Raw genomic sequence first — 20116 nt, 5'->3', positions numbered from 1 at the left:
ACTGTTTGATAAATGGATTTTGTTTATATATTGGCCAGAACTTCTTTATAAATCCAAATTAACTCAAAAATTACACTTACTGAGTTAAAATTATTTGACGCTTACCTTTTGCACCGTTAGAGCCATCCAAGCCGGGAGGTCCCATTTCTCCTATGAGGCCTCGTTCTCCTTTTTCTCCTGGACGTCCACTTCTACCAGGGAAACCTGGAGTACCCTTGTCTCCTTTTTCACCGTCAAAGCCTTGAGGTCCTTCCTCTCCTTTCTGTCCTTTAGGTCCGGCGGGTCCAGGCGGTCCTAAAGGACCTGGGTCACCTTTTTCACCGTCAATTCCATCTCGTCCGTCTAAACCAGGTGGTCCTAAAATCAATTGTAATTTGAATTATCTCCCTAGTAGTATAATGGAACATCTTGATACGTTAAACGAATTAAGGCATCGGTTACTAAGGATACTTGAAAGCCCTAACAACCTCAACACCCTTTATATACGTCTCCCCAACAATGGTCTACAATAAATATTTAAGATGTGAAACTATTCTTTTATTACCTGAGGAAGATCCGCTCTGCATGAACTATTCTTCCTTTCCCTTTTTTCTATTTCTATAGGGTTGGCAACTGAGTTATAATAAATATCTCTGAGAAAAATAAAATCTTGTATCCATACATAAACCTTTTTAACCAGCTAATTTATGCGAAGATATGTTTAGAATTTGACAACCTTTCAACTGCCCTTTTTGCCGTTTAGATAAGTTTATTTTTACCGTAAAACGATAAACTTGCTAATCTATAATCGTAGCATACTGTTCGAAGTTGCCTACTATATGTTTATAATAGATCACATTACTTATAATCTCCGATGTAATCGAGTGTGCATAGATAGCATGACAATTTTAAAGGTGTGTAAATAAAAAACTTATAGTGACACAACGAGGCTTTTAAAGCAAATGTAGAAGGATGCTGCTTCTTTTAGTTATGGCGTTAATGACAACAATTCAAGTATTCTAAATTGTAAGCCTAACCGAAACCCCTTTATCTTCATCTTCTAACCCTTTAACCCGAAATCTTCATCTATTTTGTGTAACGATTTTAAAATGTTTATCTTAACTTGTGTCACTTTGAAAAACTTGTTGTGATATTTAGATTTAAATTACCGCTATGACTGTAATTTATCCATTACTCGCTAAAAAAAATGTTAGCCCAGAATTTAAAACAAAAATACAGTGCAAAAAATGAAAAAGAAACGCAAACAAAAAGATATCTACAGTAGACACGCTAGACTGGATAATATGCATTATTCCTGATATTCCGATAAGAAATTTGCTCAATAGTAACACCCTCCTTTATTAAATCAATACCCTTCTCTGTTTTTGTTTTTAAAATAACTTTTTATTTATCAGTACCGCTTAGAAAACTTGTGATAGTTAGGTTGAATTTAATCCTGTGACAACAATCTAAAAATTACATTCGATAGAACATTTAATTTACAGTGTAAAATATAAATGAAATAGAAAAAAAAGATGACACAGTACAATGCAGATACAAATATATGCCAGAAGTTTACAGTAGATATCATTTTCCTAGCTCTTGGTAAGTTCAATTACTGTTAAAATTATGTTGAAAATTACAGAAAAATGTAAATTGCAAGAAGTAGCTGTTATATTCCCAGGGATGCTGAGAATTTGGGAGCAAGTATTACAGGGAACTAGTTGTTAGTGTTAAATCATTCTTTTTTTGCGTATCGTTGTTGCTATTGAACATTATATTTGGCTAAGGATGAAGCGATGGCTTCAATCTAGCAATATAAACAACACTGATAACATATTAGAACCATTTTTTCCCAGGAAAAACATTTCTTTCTGCACACATGGATCAAAGACTTGACAAAGCAAACGTTCTTGATATAACACAACTGATAAAGCCCCGATTGATCATGATTAATTATTATTATTTGCTCTTTTTTATTACTTCTTTTGATTTCCTGACTTAACGCTTTTTTATTATTAGCATTCCCTGTTTTACTCACTCTAGTTACTTGTTACATAACTTTCAGGATTAATTTATGTAATCAAAGATAAATTTTATGTCTTTTTGCTCTCATTATTTGCTAGGGACTGCAGTATTGTATTTAAATGATTTTTCAATTACAGATTATGGTGAAGAATTAAGACTAATTTTTTTTCCTTCACAAGTGATTGAGATTATTCTTAGAGTTAATTAGGAAGGAGGAAGAAAAAAAGCCGATTCACAAATAGTTTTGTTGAAATAATTTTTTTACTGCATTCTTCCATGATGTGTATCTTTTTTGTATGTACTTGTCATATTTGGCTGGACTTAGTTCCATTTCAATTTGAAATATTTTTTACACTTACCATCTCTACCTCTGTCACCCTTGGCACCGTCCACTCCTGGCAAACCAGTGTCACCCTTTCGTCCCGGAGTACCTGGAAATCCATCTCTTCCTGATAGACCTTTCTCTCCTTTTGGTCCTGGCAGTCCATCAAGACCATCTGTTCCTGGTGGACCAGTCAAACCACGATCGCCCTAAGAGATAAGTAGTGTAATAAGAAAAGAAAGCAGCTAATAATTTTGTCTTTACAAAAATTTCTTATGAAAGGAAAATTTATAGTAGATTATTTTCCAAGCAGTCTATCTTTCAAGGCAGAATGCAAGGTATCTCTATTTCAAGGTATGTCTTATGATTATCTCTAAGGAACAAAACCATATTACTGAAAGGCTAGAGCAGACATTCATTTAAGTCTCCGGACCGGCTATGTGGTTCTTTAGCTATCGTAATCGAACAAGATCATTGTTACCAACTTTGAGAAATGAAGATGCTAAAACACATAAACACAAATATGTTGGTAACACATGATGGTGAATATCGGTAACAAAATGGCTAGTTGATGTCAGCTTTGTTAATGAATTTTCAGTGTGAAACCTGGGAAGTTTGAAGTAAAGAGAAAAACAAATTGTTTTATTGGCTTCTGATGACTTTTGATTTTTGGTTGTTGATAGGATGGGATAGGGGTTGGGGGTGGGGTGGAAATGGGAACTCCAAAAAAAAATTCCCATATTTTACAATTTCTTCAAAATCAACTTTAGTGTTTTTTTGTTTGTTTTTTTTTTCGCGCTGATTTACCTAGTTACAACCACACCGGCAGGAACGTCGGGAGGACCATTTCAGAAGAGGGAGAGTCTTAAAAAAGTGCCAAAAATGGGTAAATTATTTAAAAAATATAAGAAACTATAAGAACAATTGTAAAAATTATAACATTTTGTAAAGAGAGGGTGCATGCAGCCACCCAATATGGACAACATTCATGCCATCTATGTTAATTTTGTTCATTTCTTATAGTACCAGAATTAACAAACTATGCCACAGATAGTAGATACCTTGGAATTTCTTGAATACTGAATTTGGCTGGCCAATTCCTCGACATCAGATCCCAAAGGGTTTCAATCCCACACCAAAGGACAAATTATAGTGGGATCAAGTTTTTACAAATTAATTTTTATTTTGACAGCAGTTATACTTTCTATGGAAAATTTGAGAAGTCATCGCCTGTTTGATAGTATGGTCCAAATTTCATAAATTTTGGTATTTGGCATATTTTTCTTAGTTGAATTTCAAACCAAATTTCTATTTGTCAAAAATTTAACTTTCCATGCGCCAAAATTTTTTGCTACAAATAACGTAGTATAAAAAGTAATAATGGTCGATTTGACTTGTCAGAAACTCTGGGATAAAACTAACCACAAAATTTGACATGAGCTATTCTACATATATTAATTTTCAAGATTATAATGCGGCCAAAAAGCCACTGAATTATGAAAATTTCGGATGTTGGGTCCTGTTTAGTACCAATATATATACTTCTGATGCATATATGTATTCTGTAGCGTTTTACTAGTTCAAATTTCGGCCTTTAGAGTCATTTTTTGTCATTTTTTTTAATATAAATAAAAAATTACTAGCCTACCCAAGAAGCAGAGCTTGTCTAAGTTGAGAAGCGAACTTTAAAAACTTTAGAAAAAAGTTTTTAGAGAGTTAGCAAGTCAGATCTTGGTTAGGTTATGCATATTTTTGGCAAAACATCACAGGCTTAAAACTTAAAAGGTATTAATAAAAAAAAGAACAACAAATAAGCTAAACTAACTAAATAAAATGTTTAAACTCTACTCTTGTTACAGTTTTTTTCTTCTTTTCATTTGCTGACTTGCTCTATATTCCTTTATGTTGAAGCTCCTTTAGTCAGGACTTTTGCATATCTATAACTGATATTATCGTCAATAGTCATTTTTACTAAGATATTCGATTACCTTATCACCTTTCACCCCAGGAAATCCAGGGAAGCCAATATCTCCTTTTTGACCTGGTATACCATCCCTTCCTGGAAGTCCAGACGAACCTCTGTCTCCTTTCTGGCCAGAATTTCCAGGTAAACCTATTCCTGGTAGACCTTGATCACCTTTAGGACCAGGCAGGCCGTCAATGCCTGGTTCACCGGGAATACCACGTGGTCCTGGGAGACCTGGCTCTCCTTTATCTCCTTTGTCTGATGACCTTCCGGCTTCTCCTTTACCACCCTAGAAATACAGACAATCGTTTGTACAACTACAGTTAGTGGCTACTGAGCCCATAAACGTACAAAGCTTTCTAGGTGCCAGGTAGAATAAACTTTTATATCAATTTTTTACGTTAAACATGTGCCATTCTAGTCTCTGATCTATTTTTTAACTCTTTTCTGCCTCACTCCTCTCTGTTTTTTTTTTTTTTTTTTTTTTTTTTTGTACGACTGTCACGTAGGGCAATAACTCTGGCAGAAGAACATGTCAGAAAAGATTTGAAGTAATCATTAGTCTAAATTTAAGACCAAAAATTAACCTAAAAATTGACAGGCGACTGACCAATGACCCTTCCAGACAGGAGCGTTGCATTGTTTATGGACAGGAGAATATTAAAAAAACAGCGCGTTGCTCAAGTAATGGGATTGTGATTTTACTTAGACTGAAGTGATGGTAAAGAAGAAACGTTAATTTAGTAGACATTTCTAAATATAAACTTAGTAAAAAAAATCATTTTCACTGTTTCGTTTCAGACCTTTGTCTGGTTGGTTAACTTTCAATGTTTTAACATCCATAATATGTGATGAGTTATAGTTCTCTGGTTAAAAATACCACAGCCAAAAACAAAGCTGACAGAGTCAGGATTTCCAACGTGTTTTCGATCAAATATAAGCCTCATCCGCACTCTCATCCGTTCAATTCATACTCTGGACTCTATCTTTAGACAACTGTGGCAATTTATGAATAAACTAAATTAATTTCAGTCAAAATTTAATGGTTATAAAAGTACATATTCAAAAAGGAGAATATAGTTTATATTTTTGGGTGTTGTTTTTGTTTGCGCGTTTTTGTATTGTAATAAATAAAAATGTGTTAGTTTTTCATGTGGCTTTAGTGGTTAGAAATAAAATCTTTAGATTAGAGTTTTACCGAAATTACCTTTATTTTCTTAAAATAATTGCAGAAACATTAACTGTGCAGCAATAATAACAACAATGTAATAACGATATTTTAGCAATTATTACAATAGTGTAGATAATGACAATGAAACATATTTTGTCGTCATTGTCATTCATTATATATGGAAAAAACAACATGCTCGAAAAAGATATAATAAGTGCAACATCAGAACCGCTTTAAATGATTTAAATTGAAGTTTGCGTTACTTTGTAAAGCGAAAAAGTAGTGACGTGCCGCAGTCTTTTCACAGTTATTGTTTTGTTATTTTATCGCACCCCTCTCTTAAAATAGAGATTATATTGAGTCCCCACTAAATCAATATAGGTTTATCCTAACTTCATAGTCGTTCTTACTTTTATTTAAGGAAAAACACTTTGGAAGACCTTAAATGTAATTTCAAATGCATCGGTTAGATTACCCAAAGCTCAAACTACTTTTGTCGAAGAATATTAATCTGCAACTTAAAAGGGATGAAAAAGGTCAGCCAAAATTTCAATTTGAGTGCTATCAGGAACTTGTTAAAGGAGGAACTTAAAAAATGAGGAAGGTGGTAAATGAGGAAATTTAAATCAATGGGAAGTTGAGTGAGAGTTATCTGTAAGATCAAATAAAGTGCTTTTAAATTTATAATTTGGCTCTTTGAAGCAGCGTTGATCATATAACGGAAAGGCCAAAATTAATGAAATGTGATTGGAAACTTATTTGTCGCATGGCCTTCTTCTTTTACCGACTGACTTACTCGTAAGAACACAATTACCCTATTCACGAGCACCTCAGAGCTTTTGCTGGGAAATAGAGGTCTCATCAAAAACTTGAATTACATATTTTGTCATAAGAGTAATGACACTTAGACACACTAGATTTTCAAGACTGGAAATATAGATTTATACCTTGTCACCTTGAGGTCCTCTGTCACCCTTATCACCGTCTTTTCCTCTAGGTCCAGGAGCCCCATCTGCGCCCCGCGGGCCCGTGTCTCCTTTTTGTCCTCGATCACTAAAATAAGTAAATTACATTTTGATAAAGAATTTTACTCTTGAGCCAGATTAGTTACAACCTCTTTTCCCAAGTTGACTTTTTCAAACACATCACTGGCATGAAATTATTTATAAAGCGATTTTGAACCTTAAAAGTGGGAAGTTTCCTTCAAGGTGCCGCTACTTTCAAGAGAGTTACTGTTGTGCTGTCCTCTGCCAAAATCTAATATCTACACTTTTCAATTCTTTGGGAGTATCGCAAAATATTGATTTTTTGGGTAACGGCAAAAACAGAAGAATATACAGAATTTATGAATAGGTTTTTTGAAGTCAGTTTCTTCCCGTCTTTCCCATTCTGTTTGCTTCTGGACGTAGATATTAGGTTTTCTATTTCTAATAATTCCCTACTATGTTTTGGAGACAGAAACCGGTGAAATCTGTTTTTCTCCCTATAGATACAAGGTCAGATCTCAGAAAGTATTCCAGATAGGACAATTTTGACCACACCATTGGACTTGTTGTTATGAAGTTAGAGAAGTCCATCCGTAACTTAAATAGAATTTGGTTTAAATGCTAGATTTTGGCAAAGAGCCAAATGTGTTATAGTTATTATCGCTATATTGCGTTATCGCCTGCTCCAAAGTATGACCACCCTTCCCATAAATTTGGATCGGATGGGAATGGGGAAATGGGGGAGGGGATAATCTGGGGGAATTTTTTTACTTGGGTGAAATTTCCAACGGAGCAAATATCCCGGGGGGATTTTTTGCTGAGGGGGGATTTTCTGCCTGGGTAGGATTTTCTGAGGGGGGACGCCTAGAACCGGTGTTAAGACATTGGGGACTATGGGATTATAACCTAAAATAGTTTAATAGGTAAAGGGAAACTGTACTACGGAATACAAAAAAACTTTAGTTGCTTGATTTACATATGTTTGACTTCTTTTAAAACATATTAAAATTTTTTTTAAACAAATCCGTTTAAACAAATCCAAATAATTTATGAAGGTAGCACATGACAGCGAATGACGCATAGAGCTAACAAAAAGAGAAAAAAAAGGATTCCAATTAACAAATGATAACAGAGTAATCATTATTAATTTTAGTCAGAGATAATATGAAACATCTGGGTAGTTGGGGTTTTCTTCAAGCTCATATACTGCTCAGAAAAGAACTAAAGATTGAATTTCACTAAGAGGAAAACAAATTCTGTTTCGCAAATTCTGTTAGTCTATCCAGTCCTACATTAGAATAGGGATCCTGCAGCTATATACCAGTATTGTGAGAAATATAATTGAGGGGGGGAGGGTGTGGCAATAGCTTTATTTCACATTTTGAGGGTACCTTTCATTTTTGGTCAATATTTAATGGACGAAATTTTTATAATTGTTTGTTTTCCAAAAATTGTGCTTTTTGGCAACCCATTGAACGGGGTGGGAAGAATTCATAAGAAAGTGTTCAAAGGAAATAGGAACTTTATGGGAAAGAGTAAAGAGTAGAACTCTGAACAGATTGGGATGAAAGAGGAGCATGGGTTGACCTCAGGCTACCTGGTGCCGCAATAAATTGTCAGTAGTAGCAGCTGTATTATATAATAATATGTATTAATATATAATAGCATATACAACGTTATACTATATATAATTAATATATAAGCGATGTAATTTATAATGGACTGGTAAATTTTGCATAGACTTTGAAAATTTGAGAGATTTGAAAATATATTCCAATGAAATAACGCTTTTAAGGCAGGATCAGTAACCAAATAAGACGGATAGTCTAGTTCTTCAATATAGTTTGAGCTTTTTCAATTACAGGGGATAATCATGTCCTTAGTTACCCTTAAGACTAGACTTTCGAGGTGAGTGAATTTGATAAGATAATGTCCATGACTACATACCCTGTTCTTCCCATGGGTCCAGGAGGGCCTTGGGGTCCCTCTGGTCCTGGTGGCCCTGGTAGACCTTTCTCGCCAATCGGTCCTTCTCTTCCATCCAAACCTGGCTCACCAGGGATTCCTAAAAAGTAAAAAGCTTCAAGTAAAAGCACTTCAGAAATTTGTTATGATTCCAGCTTAATTGTATCAACTCTGTGTTCTAAATCGATTGTTATTGCCACAAAGGCATATTATCTTACTAAAAGAATTGGGGAGAAGTGACATCGGTTTCTTGACTTGAATATTACGAATATTTTGAACTGCTTGTCTTCCAAGGCGTAAACTCAGAAAGTGTACATTTTAGTAAACTCAGAAAGTGTACATTAGCGCATCTTTAATTGAAGGTACGTCGAAAGTCCAATTAATAGTATATTTGAATAATAAATGGAAACCAAATAAATAATTTTATAGTTAAATTTAAATTTAGCAGTAAAATCATTTCGAGAATTTGAAAAACTTTCCAAAAACCGATTCTGATCCTGAGAAATGTCAAATTTTCTCAATTAACAGTTTTATCACTAGAATTAAATAGCCTTAGAGTGGCTAGAGGCTGCAAAACAAAATGGGGAAAAGGCCAGATGCTTATTTGATTTCCAAACTACCTATTCAAAATACTATTAATAGCATCTACAACTGTGTTATAGCTATAATGAATAACAAAAAGGGGGAGAGAGAAATAGATAGAGAAAGAGGGAAGAAAGTTCAACACAAAAGGCTGCTAGGAAAGACACAAATAAAAAATAATATGAATTCTTATGCATGTTTTTTTTTTCTGATGAATAGGAACCTCATCAACAATTGTTACCATTTGACTAAAACTTGTAACTCATTTACGCATACTTCTATATTTACATGTACAGTTCAGCCCGAACATTGGTATAATTGCTTTTATTTGTTGCCATAATTCAGAGATTCAGAGTTTTATTCACCAATAAATACAGGTTGGAAATACACTATTCTTGTTCCCCCCACGAAAGGCTCCATGGCCAAAATTAAATTATCAAATTTTCCATGGCCATGGCAAAAATTATTCCCTAGATTAAAAGTAGGTGTAATTGAAACAGTCCATTGTACACACCCTAAAAGTGGTTGCCCTGTTTGCACAGGAGGTTTTTGACAGTAAGGATTTCTCCTAGAGCACTTTTTCAAGTTGCAAGATTGAAAAAAAGGACATAAAATTATTTTATTTCGACACTACTGCTTAGGAATCTTAAAAATTGTAACAAAGCTCTATGCTCAACAGGTTCTAGAAGAAATGCTAACTAAAGAGGGAGACTAAGGGAGCGTGTGATCAACATAGAAAGAAAGAAGTTTGACCCAAAAGACAGCTCAAAATCAAAGAATTGGCTTCTCCCCTGTCAGTTTTTAATTTTTGGAATATATGGCAAATTGTACTGCTTCTTATCTGACAGGAAAGAGAACGTAGAAAGTACTTACGTCAGTAAACGTTGACGGGAATATTAACAGCCTTTGAATGAGGAACACTAGCAACATAATCCTTAAGTCTCCACAACATCCAACCAACCCCTGCTCTGAAAACATTGGCGTGATCGTACTATCTGAATTTCATAAACCTCCCTGGAGAATTTTTATGGTGTGTCAGCTGGTTTCTGCAATCAAAGGGGGAATTTTTTTTGCGTAGATTTTTTTTTGCTTAAAGGCAAGTGAGTAACGCTGGTAAGAATACCCTATTTTGTTCTAAGTCTGTCATTTTGTCTCTTTGTCTTGGGGGGGGGGGTGGCGGGGACTTTTTTTCTGTTTGGAGATGGGGGAAGTATGTTTGTTTCTCAGGTCTTCATAAAAGAGTATCCGTTACGGCTTTTTTTCTTTTTATGAGTGTTGTCAGACTGGTTCTTTGGCGAGTATGAAATAAAATATTAAGTCCTTATAGAGTCTACAGACTTTTCAAGTAGATTAGGCTTAATTTATGGATTGTACATCTAAGATACAGTAAAACTTACCTGGCATTCCAGGAGGACCTTGAATACCCTTTTGCCCAGGAAAACCAGTTGGACCAGTGTCACCTTTCATACCCGGGAATCCTGGTAAACCAGAACGACCAGCGTCTCCAGGCAAACCAGAATCGCCTAAAAATTAAATAATATATCAGTAAAAAATAGCAAATGATATATTTAGTAAAGAGTCAGTTGCTAGAAGCAAATAATAAAATACTTTCAAAATGAGGGGGGGGGGCGGGGAGAGAAGCGGCCTTACGGATCGATATCTGGTCAAATCAATTAGATTACCGCATTAATTTATTTTCAATGTGGATACGCTCTCTTTACGTTGGCATAAATAAATATAAAAAATTTTGGAGGAAATTTAGTATTTTTCTTGTCTATAGTTTTTGAAAGATTGGATGTACAAAAAACAACTTTGCTGCTACAAGGTGTATAAAAAAAGGCAGTGTGCGAACAACCTCATTTATATAGGAAGTAAAAAATTTCAAGATCATCTAATATGGACTAGTAGTCTTTAGCAGTTTCAAAGTTTAATAAATTATTACATTAAACTCAGCAAAAACCAGTCTGAGAAGGGTATGCAGCCATTGAAACATCCCAATAACTTATGCATGGTCAGTTTTCTTGAATTATTTACCCTTCTCTGACGTCTCAGCAATTATTCTCAGTTTTGAAAGTTCTGCAGACGGTTATTAAAGGTTGACTGCCCATTAGAAATATAACATCTTGCAAAAAGACATGGAGAAATCAGTGGCAACGTTGCATTCTTCCTGTGAACACGTGCTTTTGGATTCTTTTGAGATTTTTGGTGATTTTGATGGTTAAGAAGACTGTAAACTGAAGGAAAGTAAGTTGAATAGTGGTATTAAAGTTGAAAGCGACAATATGAGCAGCCAAGACCTCCAAGAGGGGGGTCCACTAATTCCTGGAGCTTATCCTACTCCACCCTATATGATCATACAACCGAATATCAGTGCTGGAGGGCAGTATAGAAGCACTGTGCAGTATATTAGAGCTCCAATGCCATACAGCCAGTTTCAGGCAGCCCATTTTCCCCAGGAGAGACAGTTCCAGCCTCAGCAGCAAGTTTTGCATATCCCAGTTAGTGACTCTAATGGACGACTCAGTGCGCTTAGTATGAGTGGATATAATTTACCTGTTAAAAACAGGTTCCAGGTGCTTGATAACAATAATAAATTTCCACCATTATCAGAGGATTCTGATGAGGATATGTTAAGTGTAAATCCAACGTTGGCAGAAGGATTAACCAATGGCAGAGTGAATGAAAAGACTAGATTCCCAAGTCTGGGTTTGAATCCATCTTTGGGAAGAAAACGTGTGAGGTCCCCAGTAGAGAATTTTCAAAGTATAGTAAAAAGGCAAGAATTAGAAGCAGAAGTTTCTGGTCAAAGTGAGATTCCGTTGAATGAATTGCTTCAAGTAAGAGTGGAATCAAATTCCACTCTTACTTGAAGTGACAGATAAAAATGAGAAACTAGCAGATGATTTTTCAATATCGAAATGTTTAAAGGAGAATGTTTTTCCCATCAAGTTCGAATTTGAATCAAATAGAGAATAGAATGTGTTGATAGTTCATGTCAACGACAATGAAGAAGCTGAAAAAGTAATGAAAATACAATCAATTGGAGGTGTATCAGTGAGGGGAAAAAAGAAGGAATGTATCAAAAGAGGAATCATCAAGGGAGTGCCCTTGTATCTAAGCAATGAACAACTTAAAGAATGCATAGTCATCTGTTGAGATTACAGAAGTAATTCGTCAAAAGAGATATAACCGGGATTTAAAGAAACTTGAGGATAGTTATGCGGTCATGGTCGTTTTTAAAGGCAAATTTAAGCCACCCCGTGTATTGTGCTGTGGAAGGAAAAAATAAGTTTTTGTATACAATCGTAGAATTCTCCAGTGTTTTAAATGCCAGCGTTATGGCCATGTACAGAACAATTGTAGAGCAAATGAGCCAGTCTGTTTGAGGTGCTGTGGAAAGCACGAGTCTGTGAATTGTCCCCTCAAAAACATTGATCCTGCAGAAAAAGTTAAATTTTACAAATGTGCCAATTGTAAAGGCTGCCATTCTTCAACATCAAAGGAGTGTCCAATTAGACAGCAAAATAGAAATATTCTGGAAATGGCAGAAAAATATAACATGGGATATAGGAGAGCACAAGTTATTTACAGAACATATGCCCAAGCTGTTCACAGTAACCAAATTCACAGTGCAAACTCAACACAGCGTAGTGGTCTTCCAAACCAAGGAACCAAACAAGACATATCTAGAAGAGTATCAGACACAGTTACAAAAATTCTTGTTGGATTATTATTATCCCCAGATTTGTTAGATATGGCCAGCCTTCCCCTGCTCGAAAAAGTGGAAAAACTTTGTTCATTTATCAATGAATTAAATATGGGACCAATTGATTGTGAAGCAATAAGAAGCAAATGTATTGTCAAATGACTTTAAAGTTACTTTCTTGGAATGCATGTTCAGTGATGAAGGAGAAGAAGGACATGGTATGCCATTATGCGATTAAAGAGAAAGTGGATGTCATATGCATTCAAGAGACATAGCTTAAACCTTACATTAAAATAGGATATCATGGATTTAATATAATAAGGAAAGACAGAATAACAAAGAATGGAGGAGGTGTTATGATTGCAATCCGTACAGATGTGCATTATGAACAGTGGGACATTGATAATGGTGATGAGCCTTCAGAAGAAGTGGAGGTAATTGGATGTAAATTATATCTGGACTCAAAAACTGTGATCAACAATGTGAATATTTACAATCCAAGCAGTAACAACAAGGAAGTTGCTTCCTTAGCAGCTGGAATTTTTGATGAGGTACCTAAAGCAGAAGAACTTTTAATAGTTGGAGACCTTAATGCGCACAGTAAAATGTGGTGCAGATGTGACTTAATTAATGACTCTGGGAAAACTATAGAACAATTTTTACTTGAACAAGATGTATTCTTGGCCACTCCTAAGGGTTTATATACAAGAAGTAATTTGCAATTCAGCACTTACTCAACTATAGACTTGGTGTTTACAAAGACTCAATTATGAAACAAAGTAGATGTTGAGGTGGTAAAAGATTCTACATTGTAGAGTCATCATTTTCCATTGTTAGTACACGTGGATAAGCCATGTCCACAGCAAATAACTAGCATTCCAAGATTTAGAATTAGAAAGGCAAATTGGAAGGAATTTCATTGTCAACTTGAAAATATGGACATTAAACAAAGTGTGCAGCAAGCACAGTCCTTGGATGACCAAGTGAAAGCTATTCAAGATGAAATCATAATAGCAGCCAAAAACTCTATACCCATGTCTGATGGATGTGAAACCACAAGGAATTATTCTAAGTGGTGGAATGAGGAGTGCAGTCAGTTCAAAAAGGAGTTAAAGTGCCAGCAAAACATCTACAGGCGGATATCTACAGTCGAGAATTATGTTGCAGTTAGAAAGGCTTACGCCAAGTTTAAAAAATGTGTGATTGAGGCAAAACGTAGAAGTTGGAGAGAATTTGTTGAAAGTCTGGACTTTAGGAAGCCAGTGTCTAAAGTTTACCAGTTTATAAAGAATATGAAAGTAAAAGGTGATAAGACAGGAAACCCCCCCCCCTTACTTTTGAAAACAAGATATTGATTAGTGCTTTAGAAAAAGCCAATGGAGGTGCAAAGCATTTATTAAAGACTATCTGAAGAGAAGATCCCTTTCATGATGAGGTAGCACGATCAACAGCAAAAGTAAGAAGACTTAGTAAAGTTGGTAACGATGAACCCTATAACCAGCCATTTACCATGAAAGAGTTGGAAAATATTGTGACGAGTCTTCCAGATACTTCCGCAGGCACTGATATGATTCATTCACGATTCGTGAAAGCAATGCCTAATAAATGGATGGATGCATTATTGGAAGTAATGAACCTTGCTTGGGACAGTGGAGTGTTCTCTACTATTTGGAAAAAAGGCCAGGCCGTGATGATACCTAAGCCTGGTAAGGATATGTCAAAAATAGAAAACTATCGATTTATCACACTGTTACCAGTACTAGGTAAAGTTTTTGAAAGAATGATAAAAAGGAGGATAAATTGGGAGATAGAAAAGAGGGGTTTTCTAAAAGATATCCAGTGTGGTTTTAGGAGAAAGAAAAGCACAGTTGAAAACCTGCTCTGTTTTAAACAAGATGCCCTTTATGCATTGCAGAACGGATGGATTATGGTTATTGTCCATTTGGATGTGAATGGTGCTTTTGATTCAATGGTGCATCGTCAGATATTGAGTGGGGTTATGGAAGCTGGAATCAGAGGAAGGACATTAGCTGTTACTGAGAACTATTTGACAGGAAGAGAAGACACTGTTAGAGTTGGCTCTGTAGAGTCTAGTATTATATTAAGAAGAAGGCGTGGGGTTCCAAAGGGATGAGCAATTGGTCCTGATTATTATAATATTGCAGAATATGACATACCGATTGAGAATGGAGAGTCGAAAGGGATGATATTTGCTGACGATAATTCTTTTTGGGCAGTAGCAAGAACACTAGAAGAGACAATGGAGGTTGTTAAATCCACATTACAACAAATGGAACATTGGGCCAAGGGAATCGATTTGAAATTTTCCCCTCACAAATCTAAGATGATGGTGATTACTAGAAAGAAAATAACGAAATTACCCATACTTTATCTCAATGGTAATCCTATTGAGTACGTGAAACAGACTAAGGTCCCTGGGTGTGTAATTACTGGCAAACTGAGTTGGTACCCACATGTTGAAATGGTTTGCGCTGCATGTATGTAAGAGATTGAATATTATGAAGTTGCTCACTTCATACTCATGGGGGATGAAGGCAGATATGTTATTGGAGTTTTATGTGAAGTAAATTCAACCTAAAATTGAATATGCTTCAGTGATATATGGGTGTGGACCGCATTCAACATTAAAAAGGCTGGATGTAATACAAAATTCTGCTGTTCGAATTGCTTTTGGAGCAAGAAAAACAACACCAGTGATATTCCTACTATCTGAAAGTGGTCTACCGGAACTTGAGACTAGAAGGAAAATAAGTGTATTGAAGTATTTGCAAAGATTATGGATAGCTGATAAAACCAACCCTTTGAAGTCAAGAGTTATAAAACAAGGAAGAATCTTCACTGCAAACCCCAAAAATAAGAGGTTCCAGGCAAATATATTTGAACAATGTGACAGTATTGCAAAACCTCATGGAATTTAACTGAAGTTTACTGATATGTTAAGATTACCTCAAGTGGTGCTACCACCTCCTTGGAAAGAGAAATCTGTAGTATGTGGTTTGGACTTTAAGCAGACTAATAACTTAGATTGGAATACCTGTTTCTGGATATGGAAGTTAGAAAAGTATCAAGGATACTTAGACATTTATACAGATGGATCAAAAAATGAAGGGATGGTTGGTGCTGCATTTTTCGTCCCTAAAATGAATGTTTCAAAACAGTTTAAACTTCCCAGTAAAGCATCAGTTTTCCAAACAGAAGCAGTAGCTCTTGCAGAAGCACTTGGGTTTTCATTATCAGAAGTGCACGAGGAATATTTTGGCATATTGATATGTTCTGACTCTAAAGCTGTGATTTCTGCCATTAAGTCATTCCAGGCACATCGGTGCAAATCAGGAGAAATAGCTGAAGGTTATTCAAAGTCGTTGATGCTGATGGAATTAAGGAGAGTGGCATTGCAGTGGGTTCCATCACATGTGGGACTAAATGGCAATGAATTGGCAGATAGTAAAGCCAAACATGTAGCCACAGAAGGAATGATTCGTAATTGCTCTACCCCCATAGTGATCAGTCAATTGGAATGTGAGCGTAAAGCTGTATTACGAGAAAGCTTTGAGAATGTGAGAGATCAGACCAGCAATTTATTTGTTACAAGCGAGCTGCATGGGAAGTTCGAAAAGTCAATTTATAAAAAACTTAGCAGACACGAAGGACGCCTACTGTTCAGATTGAGGTCAGGTCACTGCGGCACGAATAACTACAGAGGTAGATTTTACGGTGAAGACAGCAATTGCATGACTTTTTCGGAAGAAGAGTCTGTGGAACATTTAATATTGGATTGCGAGGAGTATCAGGAGCAAAGAGACAAGATATATGCTTTCTTCAGAGGGAGGCCTGACCCCATAAGTTTGCACTCCATTCTTGGAGGGCTGAATGACTTAGAAGACAACCTGAAAATAGTCAGAATTGTAATAGAATTCTTTAAGAAAATTGGAAAAGACTTGACTCTATAAAAACATTTAAGTTATGTGAAGTGATATATATAAAACAGTGATTTGGTTCCCAAGGTGTTCAACACAAAGGGGAACTCAAAACCCTTGATGATGATGATGAAAGGTTGACTGCTGAAAAAAATATAATTTACACATTTTAAATTTCAATTCTGAATTCAATAATCTATTTTTTTCTTTACTATCAATTAGAAAGATTATAGTGTCTGACAAAACACAACGGTATGCAAGAATTGGTAGCATAAAACCGAATACCCTTCCCGTGACCTTTTTCATAGGGGCTATTTGACAAATTAAATTAAAAGCTAAAAATAATATTGATTTGAATATAATGTATTTCAAGAAATGGTAGCTACTTTAGTATCTTTCGGCAGTTTTGTCAAGCATCTGAACTATGTCCTACACTGTGTGGGAATCAGTATTAGCGTAGGAGAGGTAGTTCATAGCTTCTAGAGGTTACAAAACGGGATGATAATGACTCACCTTTCGATCCCTTTGGTCCCTGAGGTCCTAAAGGTCCTGGCGGCCCGATTGGTCCAAAATCACCTTTGTCACCTTTCATGCCCGGTAAGCCTTTGAGTCCAGGAAGTCCAATATCTCCCTTGGCGCCTGGATTCCCTATAGGTCCAGGAAGTCCGAGGGCACCAGGTTTTCCACCCAGACCTGGAAGACCCTTTTCTCCTTTTTCACCTGAGTATCCTGGATTACCTTTCGGCCCATATTGTGGAATGCCTGCTTCACCCTTTTGACCTGTAATAATAAAGAAAACTGAGTTATAATCACACTAATAATAATACAAGAGATTTATAAAGAAATGGCTGTTATCAGCTGGACGACGTCAGAAAATCAACCAACAACGTCAAGAAAACTACCCCATTTTTCGGGCCCCTAGCCTAACCTAATAGTCATTCTTTGTAAGCTTCCCGTCATGATAAATACAAGACAAACATAGCTTTACTAACGTAAGTACTAACAACAAAAAAGAATTAGCTAAACAAAGCAATCACATCATGCTAATACCAAACTATTGTGAGTAAGAACCCTTGAATGCTAAAAGTATGACTTATAGAGACAGACAAACAGTTCGTTATAACGAACTGTAAGTAAGGACGCGGCTCAATAGTAACCGAACATCATAGAAACAGAGTATTGATAACAATTGAAACATCAAAAGAATTAAATTTTGTTGTTCATTCAAAATATATAGCCTAAAATTCATCAAGTTCAATTTCACCCATCAAAAGTTACGAGTCTGAAAAAATTTGCTCAATTTTCTAAGAAGGGGGAATACACACCAAAAACATCAAGTGATCTTGATGAAAATCACACCATCAGATTCAGCATACCAGAGAAACCTACTGTAGAGGTATCAAGCTCCTGTGTACAAAATACATTTTTTGCCACACGAAAGATCACGATGGCATGTTTTTTTGTTGTTTTTTTCGTTTTTTTCCCCAGAGGTGATCGCACTGAACCAGTAATCATAGAAGATCGGGAGAGGGCTCATTTAATTGGAAATCAAAAGTTCTAGTGCCCATTTTAAGTGACCAAAAATATTAGAGGGTATATAGCCCCCCTCCCCAAATCATTTATTACATATTTTTGAAAAAACATGTTTTTTTTATACTCAAAGGATTAAGAAATGGCAAGGCCTCAGGCACTGATATTGTGGACATAGTCTATAGTGTGGATATAACCATTATGAATAATTCATCGTCTGCTCTTGAAAGACTTCTCAAACTCACTCACTGCAGCTGTACAGGTGATTTCAATGGCCATAGTGACCATTTTTTCACTATTAGGCCAACTTGTTGACACTGTCATGGGACAAGCTGCCTTAAAATTTCTCTGGAGAGTTGTGATCTCTTTGACGATAATTCTTCTGATTAACGCAAATTCTGCATTTTACTTGATACCCTAGTAATTGAAAATGAAGTTGTGATTATTTTAGAACCCAAGTAATTAAAACCAATTTGTAATTAGAGTGTTCCTGTTTATTTTGTTTGTTTTTTTCTTGTTTTTTTTAGCTGTTACTTTTCATGCTTATTTATAAAATGACAAACGAATTAGTCAAATTCAAGAATGGAGTTAATGATGGTAATCTTGTTATATTCCTTTCTTTCTCCTCCCAGTACAACAGCAAAGACGGGATCGAGAAAGTCAAGGTGCATTGTTGAAACCAATCATAGGCAGCGTGATAGCGCTGCCTAAGTAAAGAGCGACGTGGGCACAATGTTTTTTTATTTTTCCTCCATACCCGGGCACTTCGTATCGAAGGAGTTGTCGTAGAAGCTTCGAAAAGGGCTCATTAGATCTGAAATTGGAGTGGCTAGTGCCCTTTTTAATAGTCGAAAGTGATTAGAGGGCAATTAAACCCCCTCCCCACGCCCATCATTCCCCCAAACACATCCAATCAAAATTTTTAGATAGCCATTTTGTTCAGCGTAGTTGATTTCGAGATACAAAATATGTTTTTGAGGAGGACACTCACCCACGATCCTCGGGGAAACGATTTTAAGTTGTGTTCTGGGGGCATATAAGAACAATCTGGGCACAATGTGTCATTTATTTTTTTTCCTTTAGAGCACGGCATTTCGTATGGAAGGGGTAGTCATAGAAACTTCAAGAGGGGCTCATTCCATTGGAAATTGAAAGTTTTAGTGTCCTTTTTAATAGTAGCAAGTGATTGGAGGGCAACTACCCCCCCCCCACCCATCATTCCCCCAAACACATCCAATACAGATTTTGAGATAGCAATTTTGTTCAGCGTAGTTGATTTCAAGATAGAAAATATGTTTTTGAGTAGGGCAATCCCCCACGACCCTCAGAGCAAGGATTATAAGTTATGCCCTGGGGGCATATAAGGTTTCTATAGAAGGCGTTGTCGTAGAAACTTCAAAACAGGCTCATTCGATTGGAAATTAAAAGGGCTAGTGCCTTTTTTTCATAGTTGAAAGTGATTGGATAGCGACTAACGCCCCTCTCACGCCCACCATTTTCCAAAACACATCCAATCAAAATTTTGAGATATCTATTTTGTTCAACGTAGTGGAAAGTTCTGGAGATTAGGTCTTTTAGGATGATAACCCCCTCAGAGCCCTCAGTACAAGGGTTGTAATTTATGCCCTGGGGGCAAATAAGAACGATGTTGGCACAATGTATTATTTATTAATTTTTTCCCTTTAGAGCAGGGCACTTCGTATCGAAGAAGTTGTCGTAGAAACTTCGAAAAGGGCTCATTTAATTGGAAATTGGAGTGGCTTGTATCCTTTTTGATATTCGAAAGTGATTGGAAGGCGACTAACACCCCTTCCACGCCCACCATTTCCTGAAACACATCCAATCAAAATTTTGAGATAGTCTCTTTGTTCAGCGTAGTTGATTTCCAGATAGAAATTATGTTTTTGATGACAGTCCCCCAAAACCCTTAAGGCAAGGGTTTT

General features: G+C 36.0%; 1 protein-coding gene across 1 annotated transcript in view; it reads right to left on the bottom strand.

Moving 5' to 3' along the window:
- Col4a1 (Collagen type IV alpha 1) overlaps positions 1–20116 on the bottom strand; it is a 241450-nt gene that overhangs the window by 28878 nt on the left and 192456 nt on the right. The window contains exons 15-21 of the mRNA XM_089104421.1: positions 17157–17423; positions 10397–10522; positions 8400–8517; positions 6414–6519; positions 4318–4584; positions 2367–2538; positions 106–357 (exon numbers count right to left, since the gene is read on the bottom strand). Coding sequence (XP_088960547.1) covers positions 106–357; positions 2367–2538; positions 4318–4584; positions 6414–6519; positions 8400–8517; positions 10397–10522; positions 17157–17423 — 1308 coding nt within the window. The remainder of the gene's footprint in view (positions 1–105; positions 358–2366; positions 2539–4317; positions 4585–6413; positions 6520–8399; positions 8518–10396; positions 10523–17156; positions 17424–20116) is intronic.

Source organism: Artemia sp. Qi Xiang Cuo, chromosome 18 (genome assembly GCF_049724085.1).
Source record: "Artemia sp. Qi Xiang Cuo chromosome 18, ASM4972408v1, whole genome shotgun sequence".
Classification (NCBI taxonomy): Eukaryota; Metazoa; Arthropoda; class Branchiopoda; order Anostraca; family Artemiidae; genus Artemia; species Artemia sp. Qi Xiang Cuo.
Note: the sequence above shows the minus strand (reverse complement) of the source record. Positions and strands in the feature narration are given on the sequence as shown.